Below are 20,514 nucleotides of genomic sequence, written 5' to 3' on the forward strand. Positions count from 1 at the left end.
ATGCTTTAATTGATTTTTTCTCATGTATTCTAATCAATCAGTATAAGGTCCTCTTCCAAATTTATTTATATAGGAACTTGAGCCTTATTAGGGACCACTATAGCTAAAAGTAGATATGCCTTTCTCCGCATTAACCACTAAAATGTAATGGATTTTTATCAAACTCGATGTGTAACAATATCGTAAGGTCTCCTGCTATTTTGTTACAAATGGGGATAGGGACCAATTTAGCTAAAAATATAAACACGTTTAATGACCTCTTCTCATGAACCGCTTCATGAATCTTCATCAAACTACTGCTGTAATTATTCGTCTAAAGATAAACGAAACAAAATTGCAACCCTACGAAACCTTTGCGAAAAATTAAAAGAGAACCATTTAAATTGTTAAAGTGCGGTGTTTACTTAAATGAAAGATGAATGTTAGATGAAAGATGAAAAATTCATAAACTTCTTTCCTTATTACAATTCTCCGAATATCATTTTTAAAGATATTTCTTGTTACAATTATAGACATAACATCATTTTCTCGTGTAAAAATAAGTTAGGTACATGGTTTGTACAATTAATCTAATTAAAATTATTTGTAAATAAAAAATGCACTCAAATAACGTTATCAATGATTGTTATTCAGTTAGACGGTAAAGAATATGGATATATACCATTTGCTTGGCTCATCCCACTAAAACTCGAATATTTGTTTCATCTGTAGTCATAAAAACATGCCTTCGCGTCATATTAACAGTTGATATATTCATATACATTTGTATCGTATCTCTACAGTAGAAATAATATATTTTAAACAACTACTTTTTGTTACTATGATGTTATCGATCTTAGCCCTTATCTTGCTAAATTTCTAAAATGAACTGGTCTATCTTTCAATTTGGGCAGTACCATTTATTATTTGAACGGATGTTCATTGAAGATTTTCTGACTGAATATGGACATTGCAGACCATGATCTTGGTCTGCACTGATCGCAATGGCAAAGTAGGCTAAAGATTAGAACATGGTCCTGGTGCAATCTGTTTCGAAACAATAAGGGTCATATCCAATACGCTAACATAGCTGTGGAACCTAATTATTTTAGCCTGCATTAGGCAATACTTTAGGATCGTTAACAGAACTGAAATCGTTTTGATTCAATAAACATTTCGACAGAACGAAATAACGAAATGGCATAAATAAGCCGCCATATTCAAATCACTTTATGTAAAGATAAGAAATACTATCTATACTTTTAGAATTGAATCGTTGCTACGGTAAATTATTGCTTAAAAGTGGTTAATCAGAATTCGGTTTTCCATCAAGTAATGGAAACTTTAACATCTGGTCATCACACATATTTACGCTCACTTCGGGCTTAATACCTAAAGCTTTTTTTTTCTATTCTAGTTGCACAATAAAAAACAATTATTTTAGCATAAACTGCTTACCTCATTATTTATCAAATCATACGCCCCCGGCCCCGACACAGCCACTAAAATCGACCAATGTAAGTTTGTAATACGTTAATCCACATAATAACTTTATACAAAGGATATTCCATGAGTGTTTTTTCATACTGAATTCATAAAACGAGTTTAATAAAATAATAAAGTGCGAGGCTCTGGCGAGCATTTTATCAATTTTATTCAACGAGTTTAATAAATTCAATACAGAAAGTCACAAATGTAATATTCTTGTTATCACATGTTAGTTTTTCCTTTTGAAACATCAAAAAATCTACATTATTTTGCTAAATAAACAAGTCAATTTTACCAACGTCTCCTATACCAAAAAGACAAGTGCAAACGAACAGAAAAGGTTTGCTTGTAAGATAGTGTCTAGGATGCATTTTCGATGCCGATGCAGCATTGATGTGTTGCCCGAATACTGAGTGTGCCTAATAAATCGTGTAATAAGTTGTCACATCCTTGGATTTATTTCACCAGGTAAATATAACGGATTTTGACTGGCTGTCTTGGTTGATGGGCCTAATTATTTGTGAATAATTATAAACATAACATAACACAGTTTATTGAATAAATCTTATGCATATAGCATATCGATTGTACAAATAAGACACAAAGTACAAATAGTACATGACATTATAAGAGTACATGATATTAATATTAATCACAAAGCGCGGGGATATACACCATCTGCTATTTATTTTATGGGCGCAGGTAGAACCCATTATGAATAGAAGGCAGCAAGACCAACAACAGAGAGATAGCGATATCATGCACATGCGCATACAAAATGTGAATTAAATTTTTACAAGTATACGTAATATTCAGCGTATGCCAAATACTTTCAGGTAATTTTAACCTGGTCAGAACTTTAACGCTTACACAAAACTTATTTGTGAATATTTTTTCTTGTCTGATTTTTGTCGCTTGAGATGTTCTTTGAACCTACAGGTATGCGGATCCGCCCAAGTGCAACATCACGACCTCTCTGTTACAAAGTATACAGCCAGATCTGTGTTAAGCAACCCACAAAGGAATGAACCCATGAGTTGCCAAAGGCAGGTGGCTGTCTAATTCATGATGCAAGGGCCAGCTTAAGATCGGTTGAGATCAAGGTAGAACATACAGATATTTCATGAGGTTCGCTATAGCTATGTCGTTTTACGACGTCAGTACAAATATTCTTAACTATTCTTATTAACATGCACAAACAACAAACACAAAGTAGATGGGAAATGGCCGCGACTTTATTTCATTGATATCATGGCATATAGCATGTTTAAATTTTAAGAAATGAATAATCACTAGCTAAATGGCATAGCAACTTACAGGCAACGAAAAGTGGCAGAAGCCTATTTTATAGACTGACCATGAAGGAACTGGCAAATGGCAGAGATTTCTCCATTCACAGCCGATGAGAAAGTGAGGCGAATTGCTCAGCACATTCCCGAAAGGTAATAGGAACTACAAATAAGACTGGTAGCGAAGAAATCATGCAATAATTGCTTTTATATTTAGTTTCTAATAGAATTACCACTGTAATATTTTGCATATTTTAACGAAAAAGGGGTTGGATCGCGACAGTAATGTTAACGCAAAAATAATATCCAGGAAAGACTGCACTATTGATATGTTAATAAAGAAGCAGGAAGCGCTACCAGATATAGCAGGTGGTCTTCTATTTATAATCAGACCAATGTGTTAGAGGTATGTAGCAAAGGATTTTGTTTTTCCGGTCTTGCCATTATTATCAATATTAACCCTGCTAAACTAAGAAACAGCCATTACGAAGATACTGGTGAATGACCGACCATTTCTGATCAAGGTCCCCTCTAACAAAGGTTCGAAAAGAATTACTTCGGACTCGAATGCCGGGGAGGATCGCGTGATAACGCGAAAGATTAAATACCATCTAAGCAAAAGACTGTTCTGATAAACGGACTAATGGTAGCATAAGTAGGGAGCCACAGACAAAATAAAGAGCTGGTTTACAGGCGCTTCCAGTTAGCAGAGGGGGTCAAGTTAAACATACAAGACCCACATATGTTGTTAGAGGTATGAAGCAAAGTTGATCCACACAGAATTATAAAGATATGTACGGCCCTACTCATACATATTAAAAAACCCTCCTCCCGAACGGCATAACACCAACTTGGCCGGGAGGAGTCACCCTGCTAAACTAAGTCACAGTCAGTGCAAGGATATGTATCAATGACCGACCATATTTTGGTACAAGGTCCCCTCTAACAGGGTTGCAGCCGGTTAAACCCTGCAACACCAATATAAGACATGGTCATTCGATGGCAAATATTTTCGGCAGATACTCCTGACCAAGCTAGACATGTGAGCGTTTTTGATTTTTGATACAGCCGTTGTATCGTAATGCAAAGGAAGGCTTTATCGAAATAGGTGTGGGTCAATAATAAAAATATTTATGCTCACTTTAGAACGGACAATTTAAACTTTAACTGCAAAAAAACAAAGTTAAAAATGTCTTCGCATCCAGTCCTACACTAGAAATGTTCGTTGCTTAAAGAAAGTCGCGACAGATATATTTGTAATCCGCGCACCAAAACCCTAGAAACTCCTATTGAGAAAAATACGGGAAAGCGATGTTGTTCGGACGATTTCAGCTAGCAAACTTGTTCAAGGGCGTGGCAAATACATGCACGGACTTCTCGTATTTTTTGCCGCCAAGTGTGTAGATAATTGATAAACGAAACAAACCGTATAACGGAATGCAAATAATGATGAATAATAGCCGACAAGTAATCTCTTTCAACATGACAACAAGTGCATATATATCACCAAAAAATAACACCATTTATTTCTACAAGAGAACATAAATGCATGTAATAGAGAGAATAATAGATGAGATTAACACATATTACATCATGATCGAATTGATATAAATTTGTCAAGGTGCTACAGCATTTAACAATGTCTTACGTTTATCAAACGCTTTCAGCAAAAATAAAGCTAGTCTATTAAGTATCACTCTATTTTTGGATGTTAATAGTTCAATGAATTTAAACATGCTAGGTCTGTTCCTATATCTAAATGGTATCAATTGTACACGAAGATCACTATAGACTGGGCACTCCAAGGTAAAATGGAATTCATCTTCAATTGATTGTTTGTTACATAATGTGCATAAAAGTTCATTTCTATTTATATTCCTATATCTGCCTTGTTCTATCTCAAAACAGTGAGATGACAAACGCAACTTTGTTAAAATATGCCTATATTTACAGTTTTCAACTAATAATAGGTACTCAGATAATTGAAATGAGTCTTTCAATTCTTTGAATAGCATCGGTGAAGGGCTATTGTTTAAGCTTTGTCGCCATTCAGCAATATACATGTCTTTAATCCTGTTTTTTAATGTAACCATAAAGTGTTTAACGTTAACTGAGTTGAGGTACATCCATACTTCTCCGAAACCAATTTCATTTAACAACGTTTTAACTTTATAAAGCCAGTTTTTAGTTCCATTTTCGACGCCTTTTAGTAACAATCGATATATGTGTGACATAATACAGTTATTTTGATCACTATTAACAAGTTTGAACCAGTATTTTATAAACTTGCATTTTCTGTTAATAATCAGTGGGTGCCTTCCGGATTCTGCGTATATGCCATGAGTGCTTGTAGCTGTCTAAACGTTCAGGATTCATTTAATGAATTTACGGTGCACACGTTCCACCACTTCGGCCGACGAGAAGCCCCATACCTCAGAACTGTAGCAGAGGATGGATGTGACATATGCATCGAACAAGTTAAATTTAATATTTATCGGCATATTGATGTCTTTCATGAGTGTTAATAGTGAATCCATTGATTTTGTGGTCTTGCTAGACAGCGCGTTAATGCCGCGTCTTAATGAACCGTTACTGCTTAAAACGAATCCTAAATAATTGAATGAGTCCACAATTTCTATGTCAGTACCATATCGCATCATACGTCCACTTTTCTACTTCCCTTAATTGATAATTGCCCTTTTTAAATATGATAAATAATGTTAAAACTGTCGATCTATTAACTGAAGTTCAAACTTCGATGGAGGACTTAGGATAAAATTTATATAACACATTTTCGTCTTTTTCTTAGAACAGAAATTCACAACTGAAGTAATTCAATTCCTTTATTTATGAAGAAATTGCATGAACATTGGCAGTCTGCTTCTTTGAAGTGTAACCTATAAAAGAGTATCACAGTTTTTGTAAGAAATTAATCCTTTCTTTAATTACAAAAATGTATATCACTTAATAGGAATCAATCGAAGAATCAAAATTAATTGAATTCTTTATAACTCTGATTTCTAATTTGTGATACACTTTCGTAGTTTATGAGACTGCCAAACAGCATATGAAAAGATTTGGCTCATTCGAAGTATTGATGGCGGAGTTGAATCTGTTTGAAGATAACAATAGAGTTTTAACTATTTTGTTACCTTAACAGACTTTTGTTGCATAAAACATTTTTAAGATAGCGCCTTGGTATAGCTTTATCTTTCCCCTTTCATTCTGGTATGCTTTTTGTCGTGTTTTTGTTGCTGTTTTTTTTTTCGGAAATCTGGAAGAAAGCCAATGTCAAAGTCAATGAAGTCTTAATCAAACCGAGATTGATATCTTTATACTTTACATGAACGCAGTGTATTTTACATTGCAGGCTTATATCATGTAATAATTGAAAACAACGTGAAGAGGAACATACATTAAGAAAATGCTATAATATTTAAACTTAAAGTTAGTACCCTTTGAATTTTATTGACTAAATAACTGCTTAGTTTAAATCATATGATATGCCCACCAAACACGTGCATTTTCATGACACATTGTCTTATTTGCAGTTCACAGCCTGCCGTCAGTCAACAGCCTAGCGACAGGTCCCACCACAAGACCACATCCTAGAGACAGTCCCACAAAATAGACCACAGCCTAGCGACAGCCCCAACACAAGACCTAAGCCTAGCGACGGTACCACAACAAGACTACATCCTAGCGACAGTCCCACAACAAGATCACAGCCTTGCGACAGTCCCACAACAAGACCACATCCTAGCGACAGTCCCACAACAAAACCACAGCCTAGCGACAGTCCCACCACAAGACAACAGCCTTGCGACGGTCCCACCACAAGACCACATCCTAGGGACAGTCCCACCACAAGGCCACAGACTAATAACAGTCCCACCACAAGACCACAGCCTAATGACAGTCCCACTACAGGACCACAGCCTAGCGACAATCGCACCCAAGACCACATACTCCGGACGAACATTCCACACATCCGCAGGATAGAAATGTACATGGGGGCAAGGGACAGTAGATTTGAAAATTCCATAAATGTGCACTGATACTAGTGCAAAAAAAAATCATTAAAAAAAATCCAGTTTTGATAAATTCAAGGCAAGTGTTAAGCGGATATATTGCATATACTTAGAACTTCATTATGTTACATTTTCAGCCTGCCGATTCTGTTGCTTCTGTGTGATAAAAACGAGTAAAACGGTTTCAGGACACTACATTTTAAGGCAAAAATGTTCCAAAATGCACACCTTCTGCGACCTGTACCGTAAGTTATCTACAAATAACTGACCTAAAACACATGTATATTTTTAAAGCATGTGACCAGACGAAAATAACGGTGGGAAGAAAAGTGTCTTATAACCGTTTACTTTTTCTGCAACTTTGAGCTGAATCTGGATGGATGGATGACCGTTTCCATTTCGTTTGACTTCCGTTACCTCAGGTAAGATTTAATACCCGGCTGTCTACACGGAACTAGGAAAATCGATTCAAACACATATTTATTTTATACAACAGTTACTCGTACGGCAGGAATCCTTAGTTCTACAAACATCATAAATAACAAGTTGAATATATATGCCTGTGAAGTACATCTATCTATTTTATTTAAAAAAAAAACGTACCCGGGCCAAATGCGTAACTGGCCCCTGCCACAGGCCATTGATAACTTAGTAAAGCGCTACTCTCTCTCTCGTCGAATCCTCAGCAAACTAACGTCGATAGTCAACATCAGGTACCATTCTTAAATGTTAAGAACTATGATCCCGCTATATATTTTCGGATGCTATGAAGTTCAAACTTTTACTTGAGAGGGAGCCAGAGCATTCTTCCAACTTTCCTCCTAAATTGGTTAAGGACAAACAGAATAAAACGGGTTAACTGAAACAATATTGTAAACGAAATTGGTTCAAGACTTTCAGTTTTATTTAATGCTCAAAGAAGATGACGGATTGTACTGCCTAGCATGTGTTTTGTTTCCAGATACTTAACAAAGGCGGTCAAAGAAGTTCATCGCGGAACCCTTCCCTAATTTAAAAGACGCTATTGAAGATATGAAAGCACATTCCGCGTGCATTTATCACTTAAACGCTATGGAGAAGTTTGAAAGTGTCAAGAGGACCCAGAAGACAACGACAATGACCACAGATGGCAAGAAACCGTAAAATACTTGTACTTGCGATTGTGGGAGGCAAGGAATTGCTCTTCGTTCACATCGGGACGACGTTACGTCATTGACCACTAGTTTAAACATTCAAGGATTTGCTACAATTTCCTGTTGATGCCGATGACAGTGTACTGCAAGAATAGCTTTCATCGTGTGCAAAGATTCAATCATACACGTCAAAAACAGCACAGAATGAGATGCTGCATTGTATAAAGACGTTCATTCAATAGACAATGGTGGACGAAGTCAGGTCACAAACTATTGGTCCATATTTTGGATTTCGGTGTGATGAAGTAACGGACAGCAGCAATTTGTCATTGTTCTGAGGTATACTACACCTGATTCGAGGCCTGTTGAGAGACTCTTGGAATTTGTGGCAAATGAAGAGATTACATCTGCTGCAATTTCTGAGAAAATTATTCAGGCTTTCACAAAAGTTGGTCTCGATCACAGTATGTGCCGATCCCTGAAACAACTAACTAGGCGTGTTTTTCAAGTATTCTCCGAAACGAAGCATGAGACTTGAATCAACAACAGACGAGGTGAACAAGACGCATGTTGAGCAAATAGGGAAGAGCAAGTTCAAGTTGTTCAAGACGAGATAGGTCGAGAAACACACATAACTGAATTATTTCGATGAATGTACGAGGCTTTGTTGGTGTGCCTAGAAGCCATATCGTCATTGGAAGCTGGCTGGGACGCCAAGGCCGTTGTAGACACCAACGGACTGCTGAAGAAGATTACGGATCCAGCCTTAATCGTATGTTTTCAAACTGTTCATCAGTATAGTGCCTATTTCAGTGGACTAAGCAGGAAGCTCCACATTAGATATAATCCGAACATATAAAATGGTCGAAGATGTCAAGTCAACTGTTGCAGAACTTACAGAAGGCGACGGCGAATATGACAAGGTTACTTTGACAGCACAGATGGCATCAGCTGCTAATATACCTTGAACCCCCTAGACGCTGTGAAAGGCAGACTCAAAGAAGCAACGTTCTATCGTCTACTCCTAATGAATACTTTCATCGAGCAATTAATTTGCCCTTTGTTGGCGCGTTATTGAGCCAGATCAATTTGAGGTTTAGCAACCTTTTCAAACAAGCAGTACAGGCCCTAATTCTGATTCCAAAGTATAACCATTACAATTTTGATGAATGAAGAAACTTGCGACACCATCTATCTTTCGCTAGGAATTAGGGTTGTGGCAACGACTTTGGTCAAACAATGAAATGAAGTCAGACTACTTAAAAGCAAAGATAGCAGATGAGACAGAGTGTGTGTAACCTGATGTATCCCAATACATGATTTTGCACATCATGATGCTTACATCAGTTACGTCAAGCTCAGTCGAGAGAGCAAACTCTTTCCAAAATTTAATCAGGAACAAATTAAGGAGCACAATAGGAGATAATAGGTTCAATGTTCTCGACCTGCTTATGTCCATCAGGATATAGATATTGACATTGATGCAGTGATAACATTATACGCCCTCAAGGATGTTGTTGCTCAATCCATTGTCATATATTGTTAAAGTTGTATTGTACGTGTATATCTATCGTATTATACGTTACATTGCTTATAATACATGCTATGTATGTTGAATAAAAAGTAAGCAGTTGCTAGAATTTCGCACCCCCCCCCCCCCTCCACCCACTCTCCCTCCACCACCACCACCAAAAAACCTGTCCTGGACCCGCGCCTGCAAATGCAGTCTGTGTAGAAATCAATATATTAGATATTCAGCTTTTCAAATACTTCAATCTTAAATGAGTTAACTACGAAATTTTATAAAAACGATAAAATATACATTTTAATAAGGACCTAACACGGTGTTATGGCTTTTTTTTTTGTTCCTTAAATAAATCTTAAACAATATAAATGTCATGAATTGTTGCTTAACTGAGACGGAGGGAAGCGGATATAAGATACCCCTGGTTAATACTCCTCTTACACTTTAAACACTTTATTATATTATAAACGACAATCGAAAGGAACACGCACTCTCTCTCTCTCTCTCTCTCTCTCTCTCTCTCTTTGAGAATTACAGGTGTAATTAAATTTCTTCCTGAAAAGTTATATTTATATAAATAAAAAACCGCCAACTATTTTGCGGTTTTCCTACACATTTACTGTATATCTGGTATGTTAGGAATGTTCTATTTACTGATTTGTTGCTAAATTTAGCTTTTGGGTTTTTAAAATAGTTTCTAATAATAATTCATACTCAATATTGTACTTGTGATAAACATGTAGATATTGTTTTTGTGTGTATGTGCGGTTCTTTTTGGGTAATAAAAACATATTGTATATAGTTCACCTGTTAGTATGGGTGCCTGATATATGGATTAAGGATATATAAATGACAAAAGGTGCGTGTATAAAAGTATTGGTATGTGGTCATTAATAACATAAGAACAGGTATAGTTCGACCACGTTTTTTGAGCCTTGACTAATTTATGCGGGACAGTTGATTCGCCAAAAAAGGTTAGGAACGTACATGCAATACATAGTAAGGCGATATAAGTTATCGTTGAATCTAAGCGAATGCATGACCAAAAGGATATGGAGTTGGCATAAAAAAACTTGCTTTTCGAGGTTCGAGCCCACTGGCACCAGATCAGAAAGAAAATGCCTCCGTACGTGTTATACCCTACCCCTAGGTATTCTATAAGAACCATGGTCGTGAACGGGAAATTATACTAACCCGTTTCAATCGTACATTTCTCAACTTAAACGCGCAGTTCGGTGAATGGGTATGTAGCATATTGAACAAGCGATAATTTATCTTCCATCGTGCACCAGACACATTGTCTCAATATTCCATATTGCTGAGATTATCAACATATTTTATGCTTTCGTCAACGTTACAGAAAAAACTTGCTTGACCTTCCTAATGAACATCCGGTCTAGAGGTCACGACAGTGGGCACATGTTTGGCGAAACGTAAACAACAAAAACAAATTTAAAAAAATCACAATTTTACACTAAAACTCGAAATGATGAATAAAATTCATCTTGTATACGATCTTTTAATTTGAAATGTACATTGGTCATGAATCGTTCTGTTATTTTATATCATTTGCACATTATGCGATTTTCACATTTAGCGAATCGTGTAGTTAAAGTTGCGATTGACATAGATTTTCATAACATCGGTTGGTTTTTTAATCTAGTAACGGAACTTCAACCATGGAAGTTCAACAAGATTTTTTTGTGTTACGTTTTGAAAATACTATGAATATTACGCGTGTTTTTCTAAGATAAGATTATTAAAGAAAAGTGCGGTATCAATGAAGATAATTACCATTGTTTGATACATAGTAACATGTTACCGCACTAGCGTTTTTAGTATGAAATGCGCGTTTGAAACGGTTAGTATATTCTTCCGTCATGTAACGCATTGTTATCGTAGAATACCTAAGGGTAGGGTATACAGTACGGAGGCATTTTCTTTCTGATCTGGTGCCAGGTTCGAGCCTTGGTAAGTTCACATATTTTATTTTTTTATAATCGTTTGTTTCGGCACACATTGCACAAGAAAATTGTGCAGTTCATTGATTCGATTTGTTAATGATGGGTTAGCTAGTCAAAAATACTTGCCGATTAGTTTTAGGTACCGCTTAATGGCTTCAACACGTTACAAATATAGTGATGATGCTCGCCAAATCATCAAAAATGTTCATTCATTTTGCGTGGAGGAGAAGACCCCCAACATTCAGTCATGTCGAAATGATATAAAGGCAGTATTTCATGTCCGCCCAATATTTTAACCCTACAACGGATTTTCATATAATTTGGTACACATGTTCGCCATGAAATGGCATGCAGGTGGCGACTCCATCCATCCTTCTATATTATTGAAAAAAAAACTGTATTGAGAGTGATTGGTCTTCTTCATTTATTTAATTGTTTTTTTTTATATATATATTTAGGATCATATTCATGTATCAAATAACAAAATAACCAAAGCTTTGTATTTCTGTTGTTTTTTGTTTTTGTTTTGTTTTTTGTTTGTTTGTTTGTTTGTTTTGTTTTGTTTTGTTTTGTTTTGTTTTGTTTGTTCTTTTGTATTATTTTCTTTTAACGTCACACTGGCACAATTATAGGTCATATGGCGACTTAAAGTATTGGACCCGTAATAGTCATGATAGTAATGTTTAAAAAATGGCATTTGCTTGGTATATTCTTAAAATTGACCATGTTTCGCACTATGTTGCAAATTTTAAACAACTTTTACCGTGCCGTTTTTCGTAAATTTTGTATAATTTATGGTATTTCTCAAGCTCAAGTAGAGACAAATTTCAATGTGATGGCCACTATCTAAAATGTTTGCAGAGAATTCATTATAGCATTAATTTTGATAAAAGAAACATCAAACTATTGTTAAACAATTATAAAACACAAAATAAGACTGTAAATATTTTTTTCTAGGGTGTCTCAAGTAAACAGATTTAATGAGACAGAATTCTAACTCCAACAGTGAAAAATTAAGGTCGAATCCTGTGGGACTGTTTTGAATTTTGCTCACTATGTTCAAAAATAACCTTGGGGCAGAAGTAAAACCTACCTGCATTTCTTCCACAATATGTAATCTAAAGAATGAAGGCAAAATAGAGAACTTTTACCGCATGTAACTCAGTATTTTTAAAGATGTCTAACTCTACCCCTCCTGATTCAGAGGTAAATTCACTTTGAACAGCAAGAAATTGCTTATAAAATGAAAATTTTCTACTTTTGTACAATACATCCATAATAAGTCTTGAAAGAAGTAAAACTTACTAGAAAAAAAGGAAAATATGGGGGGAAATTTTTGGTCCCAGTGGGGCTTGAACCTACGCCCCCTGAAAATTGCAGTCAAAGTAGGTTTATGGTAGGAATTGAATACTCTTCAAAAAGGAGGTACTCTATTACGGGTCCAATACCTTAATAAGCTTTGTAATAAGTTTTGTAAATTTCTTAAAAGAACACAATCGCATATATGTGCAAATAGTTCTGTTCTGATAACTAGTAGTTAAGTATCAATATGGTCATATCTATATTTCTTGAAGTTTTTTTTCTAATGATAACTCAAGAGGTCATGCTTAAACTTGTAGTAATTTTGTAATCTAAGAACTTTGATAGCTTTACATTATTATTATACCATTATATATGCAGAAAGTCAAAGTAAAAAAGTGAATAAGTTTTCTATGAATTTTGTGGAATGCTACATTCTATTGGCCTTAGATTCTAGTGCACTTTGTAACTTCAAATGTATTTTAGAAAGGAAAAATGTGAACTCCCCCGTTTCAAAATACGTGATAACCCTACATCTTATATAGAATCGGCTAAACATTTACTGTAAATGACAAAAGTAAACGAAATGTTCCACTCAACAAAAATGGTCCAAAATAAAATACCGTCGGACCTACCTACCCTATTTTTAGCATGTTACCGGAAACAAGCAATTTTTTGTTAAGCCTAGATTAAAAACCGTCAAATAATCAGCAGAACAATCAGATTTAGTATAAAAAGACTGTTCTGATTTTTGGACGGCTGGGACACAAAATAATATGCCTTTTTCAAAATTTGGTAAAAAAAAGTCATACTGAAAAATGACACAAACACAGTACAAGATATAGTATATGTCGCTATTTATATTTCAGAGCACAATGTCTGACTATTATAATCGTCTTGTAATCTTTGTGATTGACATATGTCCTAGACCACAACGCCAGCTCCTCTTGACACTGGCAGAACAAGCGTTCCCAGCTAATTCACAGACTTTCAAAATTGGAAGTTTTCTGCAATCAAAAAAGTCCTATATTGATCAGCTTTTGCGTTGGAAGAAGATAAGAGAAGACCAGCACAATAGTATCTGCAAAACATTTGATAAATCTGATCTAAACGATTGGGATATTTCGTTGCTTTCCGTTATTTTGAAGGAAATGTTCCGTGTTGAGCTTAAACAAGAAGAGCATGACGCCTTGGCTGAAATTCGAATGGTAAGGAACGAGCTGCAGCATAAATCAAGCACTACTGAAATATCTGAACACGAATTTAGAGATGCATGGCTCTCATTGGAAAACGCTACGCTCTTGATTGCAAGGAATGCATACAGGGACACATCTAGCGGGCAGCGTTTTCAAAATTTGATTCAAATCGAGATAAATACGGTGAAATCGAACGCGATGCCAAATATAACTGGATGTCTTGCAACTTGGAATACTGAGATAAAGAAAGAAATGAAGGAGTTAAGACAGCAGATCGACATAGTTGGTGTGGATTCGAGATTCAGTAGAGACGCACTTACCTCATTAACAGTGAAACAGACAGCTCGATCAGGTATTACAATTAGTCTATTTTTAGAAATATGTATATTCTTATATTCTTTATTATCATCCATTTTTCAAAGTATATTTGAAAATACTTGACGTGTTAAGCAGATCCAGTGCGTAGTGTTTAGTAGGAAATGAATTTAATCAGACTGGTGTCTTCGATGATTTCTTGCTAAATCTTAAAAGAAACAAGTAATAAATCGGTCAAATAGTGTTATCGTAAAACACATCCAGATCTAAAATAATATAAACGGGAGGTGTTCAGTAAATGCGCAGACTGTTTTTACAAAGAGTTTGCTATAATTTGACCTAATGAACTAGTTTTTCCCCACATGACCAAGTAACAAATTTATCCTACATTTAAAACAGAAAACATTCCGACCAAGTCTCTGAAAGGTCAAGGAGAAAATGTGCCTTTTAATTGTTAAAAAATGTATTTCTGTTCTTTGACGCAGTGACGTAGTTTTTTACCTTGATAATCCATTTCGAACTTGACCTAGGTTTCATAGAGATAAAGATTCTGACAAAGTTTTATGAAGATCAAATAATAGAAAAAGTAACACCTCTAAGCCGTTCTTAAAATAAAGTCGAATTTTTCTTTGACATGACCTTGTATTCTAAAAGATTTCAGGTAAACCGACATATATTTCATGGTGACAAACATTCTGACAAATTTTTATGAATATAAAATGGAAAATGTGGTCTCTAGAGTGTAATCATGGTTTTTCTATGATTTGATCTATAGTGACCTAGTTTTTAACCTGAAGTTAACCGATTTGAACTTACACTACTGTTTATAGAAACAAAAATTCTGACTAAAGTTTTATGAAAATAAGGTAAAATGTGGCCTCTGGAGTTTAAACAAAGCTTTCCTATTAATTGACCTTATGCCTTAGGTTCTAACCTTAGATTAACCAAACACATCCGAGATTTTATTGAGAATGACATTCTCACAAAGTTGCATTACGATTTGGCCAAAATTGTGACCTTCCAGTGTTAATAGTCAAATTGTTCACGATGGACTACGCACGATCCACGGACGATGACGGACGCCGGACACAGTTTACATTGAGCACTGTGTGCTCAGGTGAGCTAAAAAAAGGAGGAGTTATTTTGTAATGTTGATTCAACAAATTCGCTTTTGTTCTTTTTTTAATGTGTATTTAGGAATATGTAAGTATTTCATCATAAAATATGCAACGCAGATTACAGTAAATGCATTTGCTATTTGATTACTACTCAAGACCCTAATGTAAATATTTATTCATAAATTAAAGGGATACCAATGAAGCGGATGAGAACTCTTGATCCACGCTTAGAGAAGCTTAAAGGTATGTTTTGCTGTATTGTTTCCCTACATTATATATCACTTATAGTATGGTCTGCTTTCTGTTTTCTTTGATGTTCTGAAATTGTTCTCGGAATAAAAAAAGAAGAATTTAAAGTGTCAGAAGTAAGCATTATATGAATCTATACAATGTGTAACTCTGTTTTATAGACCTGTTTTGCAGTACAGTCATTTTTAATTGTATTTACAGATAATTTTGCGGCCTCGTTTGAACGGTTTTCAAACCAGACAATTCCCATATGCGAAGATGCGGACAAAATAACCAGACATCTGAAAGCTAATCATTGGGTTCTTGTATCATCCTATGATAGCATGAAAGCATACATATATGCTTTGCGTGCGATTAAAGATATGTCCTACTCTATGGAATATTCTCTGGAAGTTACTGATCCTTCAGACTGGTCACATATAGGGTTCGAAGATGCAGAGTTGGTTGTTTTCAAGTATCCATTCGGGAAAGATGCTTATGATGAAAGTAAGGCTACTGCAATGGTAATTGTCCTGGACAACATCATGCAAACGACAGGAAAAGGACAAAAGCATGGACTAATTGATGTTGTTATAGTGTCAAGCAGTAAGCTGCTAGAGGAATGCAGGCGCAACCATGAACACGATATGCTTGACCATGCAGTAACAGTTTGTCCTGGAACAACAGAAAAGGAACCAATTGACCTGACTAATGGTATGCAGTGGTTCATTAATAAAGCTATAAACATTGCACCTTTTAAAAGAAAGCTAAACAATTAGAAGCATTCAAAGATAAATTTTAAGAAAATACCTGTTCCAACTAATTTAATCGACTGGCATCTGTAAATCAAATAATGGTTTCTCCATCTACATTGAAGTTGTAAATCTTACTATTACAGAACAAACTAGAAGACTGTGCACAGAGCCTTGTGATTCAGTTTACAAGAACATGTTGGGTAAGAATTTCAGGCGTTTTAATTGGCTCAGCCGGTGTCAGATTGCTCGCGAGTTTTGTTGTACATGCTTGTATGCTATGCAACATTATTTCTATCACATGTAACAAATATATAGGCAACTTATTGCTAGAAACGTTTTCATGACTGTCCTGTTTTTATTTTACAAAAATCCCTAGAACAAATACTTGTTATAATAAGTAAAATATGGACATAAATATTTAAATTTGATTCCGAGTTCTTAATTACTGGTTACTGACTAAGATATTTTATTTTTAATAACGAACTTTGCAAACGTTTTTATGTTTTCTAAATATGCTTTTACTAGATATGTCGCAATGCTATTTGCGTCAGCATAAACTGGAGTACAAAAACGTTCAACTTATGCAAAAGGCCAAGATGAAGTTCAATGACAACAAGGTTCTTGTTATCTGCGGACCAAAGGGGAGTGGAAAGACTACACTTGCGATAAGTCTCTTGAAAGCATATCAAGATGAGAATTTCCTTCTCTTGACAGAGCCCGAGGAGTTGAAATATGTCCGTCAAACAGACACCTTGGCTATTCTAATTGAAAATCTGGCAGGATACATGAAGTTTGACGAAACGGAAGCAAACAAATGGTTCAGAAAGTTTGACCTACTTAACGCAGCTGTAATGGATGGATGCTGGAGGATAGTAATTACAATGCAGCAAGGAATATTTGGTGAATGGTCTAAACTTTTGCCGAAACATCCACTTCTTGATAGTGCTGTGCAGTTGTCGCGTACTCGTTCTGTTGAACCAAAAGTAAAGCAAGAACAAATGGATGTTAATGGTAAGAAATAATGTAATTTATGTATGTGCCCTTTTGTTTACTAGTTTTAATTTACATTTCAATTCCCTTTTACTTGCAAACATTGGCATGTCTGAAACATGTCGTTTCTGTTTTAAAATGCTGCAAGTTAACAAAAAATTGGCGTTAGATGCTGTTTCTTTTGGGTTTAACGCCGTTTTTCTTATCTGGTTTTAGAATTATTTGTATTAAGGTTATCCATGTTATCTTTTTCGAAATGACATTATATTCTATATTTATTTATTTACTTATTCATTTATCTATAGATATACAAGATACACAGATGCCTTACAAAAGTGAGTCAACAACTAGGTGAGTTGTGTCTGTCTCTTTAATTCAGTAGAATAATAAAATCATACATGAAATACACTAGCAGGTGACTATGAACGGGTGAGTATACACGGAATCTAAAAGTATTTCGTTTTGTAACCATGCTATGTGCATGTTCGTATAAATAAGCTCATTTAACCTTACACATTTCGCTTGTATAGTATATATGAAAAAACTTTGAAACATCATGTAATGAATCCTTTCAGCTGGATTACGGAAGGTCAGTGGTTCTACACAGGTGTTGTCCTCCTGTGACGAAATAATGTCTGGATGGGCACCTGTGGTCTTCCTCCAGCACTAAAAGCTAGGAAGTCTCCATATGACCTATACTTGTATTAATGCGAGATTAACCACACATCCTTCCCCGCACAGTAAAATGAATAATTTTAATCTTTTTTTAGATCAACAAGAAAGCCTACTTCAGCTACTAGAAATACTTCAACTGACCGACATGTGTGGTCTGTACAAAGTGAGAACACCTATCCAGTTCAGCAGTTAAGTGACCGTTTCCAGTGCATAATATCTGGTATCTGTATACTACCGTCAGGAGAATTATTGGTAATAGATGAACTAAATGTGAACATCAAGAAACTCGACCAAAGGTACAGTGTTGTTCATGTACGAGATCTACCAACCATGCCATTGGGTCTTTGTTATCTAGGTGAAAATGTAGCAGTGGTTTCAATGATAACAACTTTACAGTTTATAAACGTCTCAGGTAACATAAACCTGACAATGACTGTAGATACTGATCATTCATGTTTCAGTATTGCAGGTCATGAAGAAAAGTTATACGTTGCCGCACTTGGAAATGTTCAGGTCTACGATAGGAATGGCCAACATGAACGTAGTATAGACATTGGTCCTCCGAATCCAATATCAGGTATGGCAGTGAGTCGAGATGGGGAAATGCTGTACGTAACGAAGAGAATGGCTATCACTAAATATGAGTGGTCAGGGTTGATCACAACGGACACAAGAGGTACTATGGTATCGGAATTACAACTGAACAGTTGTGACGGGGTGTGCATTGATCGCAATGGTAATGTTCTTGTCCTTTGCGCAAATGGTGTAGTTCAAGTCAGTGCCGATGGAAAGTGCATTCTAGACCTTCTTACAGATGATGACACATTGGGAGAATCCATTTGTTTTGATGAAGAGCGGTCTTCACTAATTGCTTCACACAGTGTAGGAAATACAATCACTGTGTTCGAACTTGCTTGAATTCAGTTGCATTGGTGTCCTCATTCTAGGTGTCAGTGTACTAGCATTAAAGACATTCAATTATTAAAGTACGGACCTTCAGAGCTTATAAAAGGAGCTAACAAATGGTGAATGGTGGAGATACTTTTTCTCACCAAATACTTTTCTACTGCTTCTAAACTCTTTTTATTAAAAATCACTGGAAATCGATTGTTAGACCACCATGTCATTTTGTGCAATAAAATCATATGAATGTTGTGCAGACATGGAATGAAAATAAATATATGTATGATCAAACTGTAAGAGTTGTCAGAGGACATCAATACACTACTACTCTAAAACATTAAAAGAAGGTTAAATAAATGAATACCAAATTTCAGAGGGGGCATATGATTATCTTTATGATCCATAGGACAATGTTGCCCCCACTTCCTGTCAATGTATAATATGGTTACTTGTTGACCAGCTGTTTGTAAAACACATATGTACCGATGATGGCCTGTCGGAGGCAAGTCGATATGTAACTTTGTATACTGTGACATTGGCCTTTGACCAGAAACATCTGGAATCATCTACTGTCTACAGCCAACAATCCTAACAAGACTGACAGCCAAAGTTTGCTTTAATAATTGGGTGGAAACCGTTTTCAGTCTAGAGGTCACTGTGATCATACCTACTGACTGCCAAAAAAAATATGGGTCATCTGATGACCACAGGCAATATCCTATGAAGTTTGACGACTATTATCTAAAGCGTTCTTTAGTTATTGAGAGTAAACTTTTTTTCAGTCTTGAAGCCTCTGTAACCTTGACCTTTGATCTACTACCCACTCCACCCCCGAAAAAGTAGAGGAAATCTACTGACCACAGGCAATATTCTACGAAGTTTGACGACTATTAGCCAAAGCGTTCTTTAGTTATTGAGAATAAACACTTTTTCAGTCTCCAAGCCTCTGTAACCTTGACTTTTGATCTACTACCCACCCCACCCCCGAAAAAGTAGAGGTAATCTACTGACCACAAGCACTCTTTTGAAGTTTTACATTAAGCAAAACAAAAGGGGTCCACTTCTTACCACAGGCAATCGTCCTATGAAGTCTGAGCTTTGACAAACCAAGCATTCTCTACTTATTGATCAGAAACCAAATGGTCTATCTACAATGAGCAACAAAATACATTTCAAATTGGGAAATAATTGATTTCCATATTTACCTCGACTGGGGTGCGAGTTCTGAAGGCGTGTAGTACGGATACTTTAAACTGAAAGAACAATTTTTTTGACAAGAGGGAGAAGAGAAGTGGTTGAAGGGTGGGAGTAAATACCAAATAATACCCGAGGTACACAACTTGACACGAAGAACAACATTCCCATTAAATTGTACATACGAGATAAATGCAACACAAATTTTAAAGTAAGCAGTTGTTTACCAGAACTGTTGCTGGTAAAATTACTACTTCCTTTGGGTATTATTTCAACTAATTTTAAATTATCTCATATTGACAAATTGAAAGCATTGTGAGACTTTCAATGCTAAGAGTTTCTGTGAAATATGATTAAATAAACATAATTAATTTGTAGCTTTCTTTTGTCTTCATTTCAGCCCAAGTTATTAAAATATTTTGGAAAAAAACA

The 20,514-nt window shown here is 35.6% G+C and overlaps 1 protein-coding gene across 2 annotated transcripts; it reads left to right on the forward strand.

Annotated features, from left to right (window-relative positions):
* The first annotated feature begins 10,183 nt into the window (after window positions 1–10,183).
* LOC123551881 (uncharacterized) lies at window positions 10,184–20,459 on the forward strand. Of its 2 annotated transcripts, none has more exons than XM_053541420.1 (8): window positions 10,184–10,304; window positions 13,578–14,256; window positions 15,527–15,580; window positions 15,788–16,279; window positions 16,464–16,520; window positions 16,846–17,331; window positions 17,616–17,661; window positions 18,081–20,459. In XM_053541420.1, exons 2-8 carry the CDS (start codon window positions 13,584–13,586, stop codon window positions 18,901–18,903), a joined length of 2,631 nt encoding a protein of 876 aa, XP_053397395.1. In that variant the 5' UTR covers window positions 10,184–10,304; window positions 13,578–13,583; the 3' UTR covers window positions 18,904–20,459. The 2 variants fall into 2 exon arrangements, with proteins under 2 accessions (XP_053397395.1, XP_053397396.1); XM_053541421.1 differs by having other exon boundaries at window positions 17,035–17,331.
* Window positions 20,460–20,514: the final 55 nt, after the last annotated feature.

The sequence above is a fragment of the Mercenaria mercenaria genome, chromosome 4 (assembly GCF_021730395.1).
Source record: "Mercenaria mercenaria strain notata chromosome 4, MADL_Memer_1, whole genome shotgun sequence".
Classification (NCBI taxonomy): domain Eukaryota; kingdom Metazoa; phylum Mollusca; class Bivalvia; order Venerida; family Veneridae; genus Mercenaria; species Mercenaria mercenaria.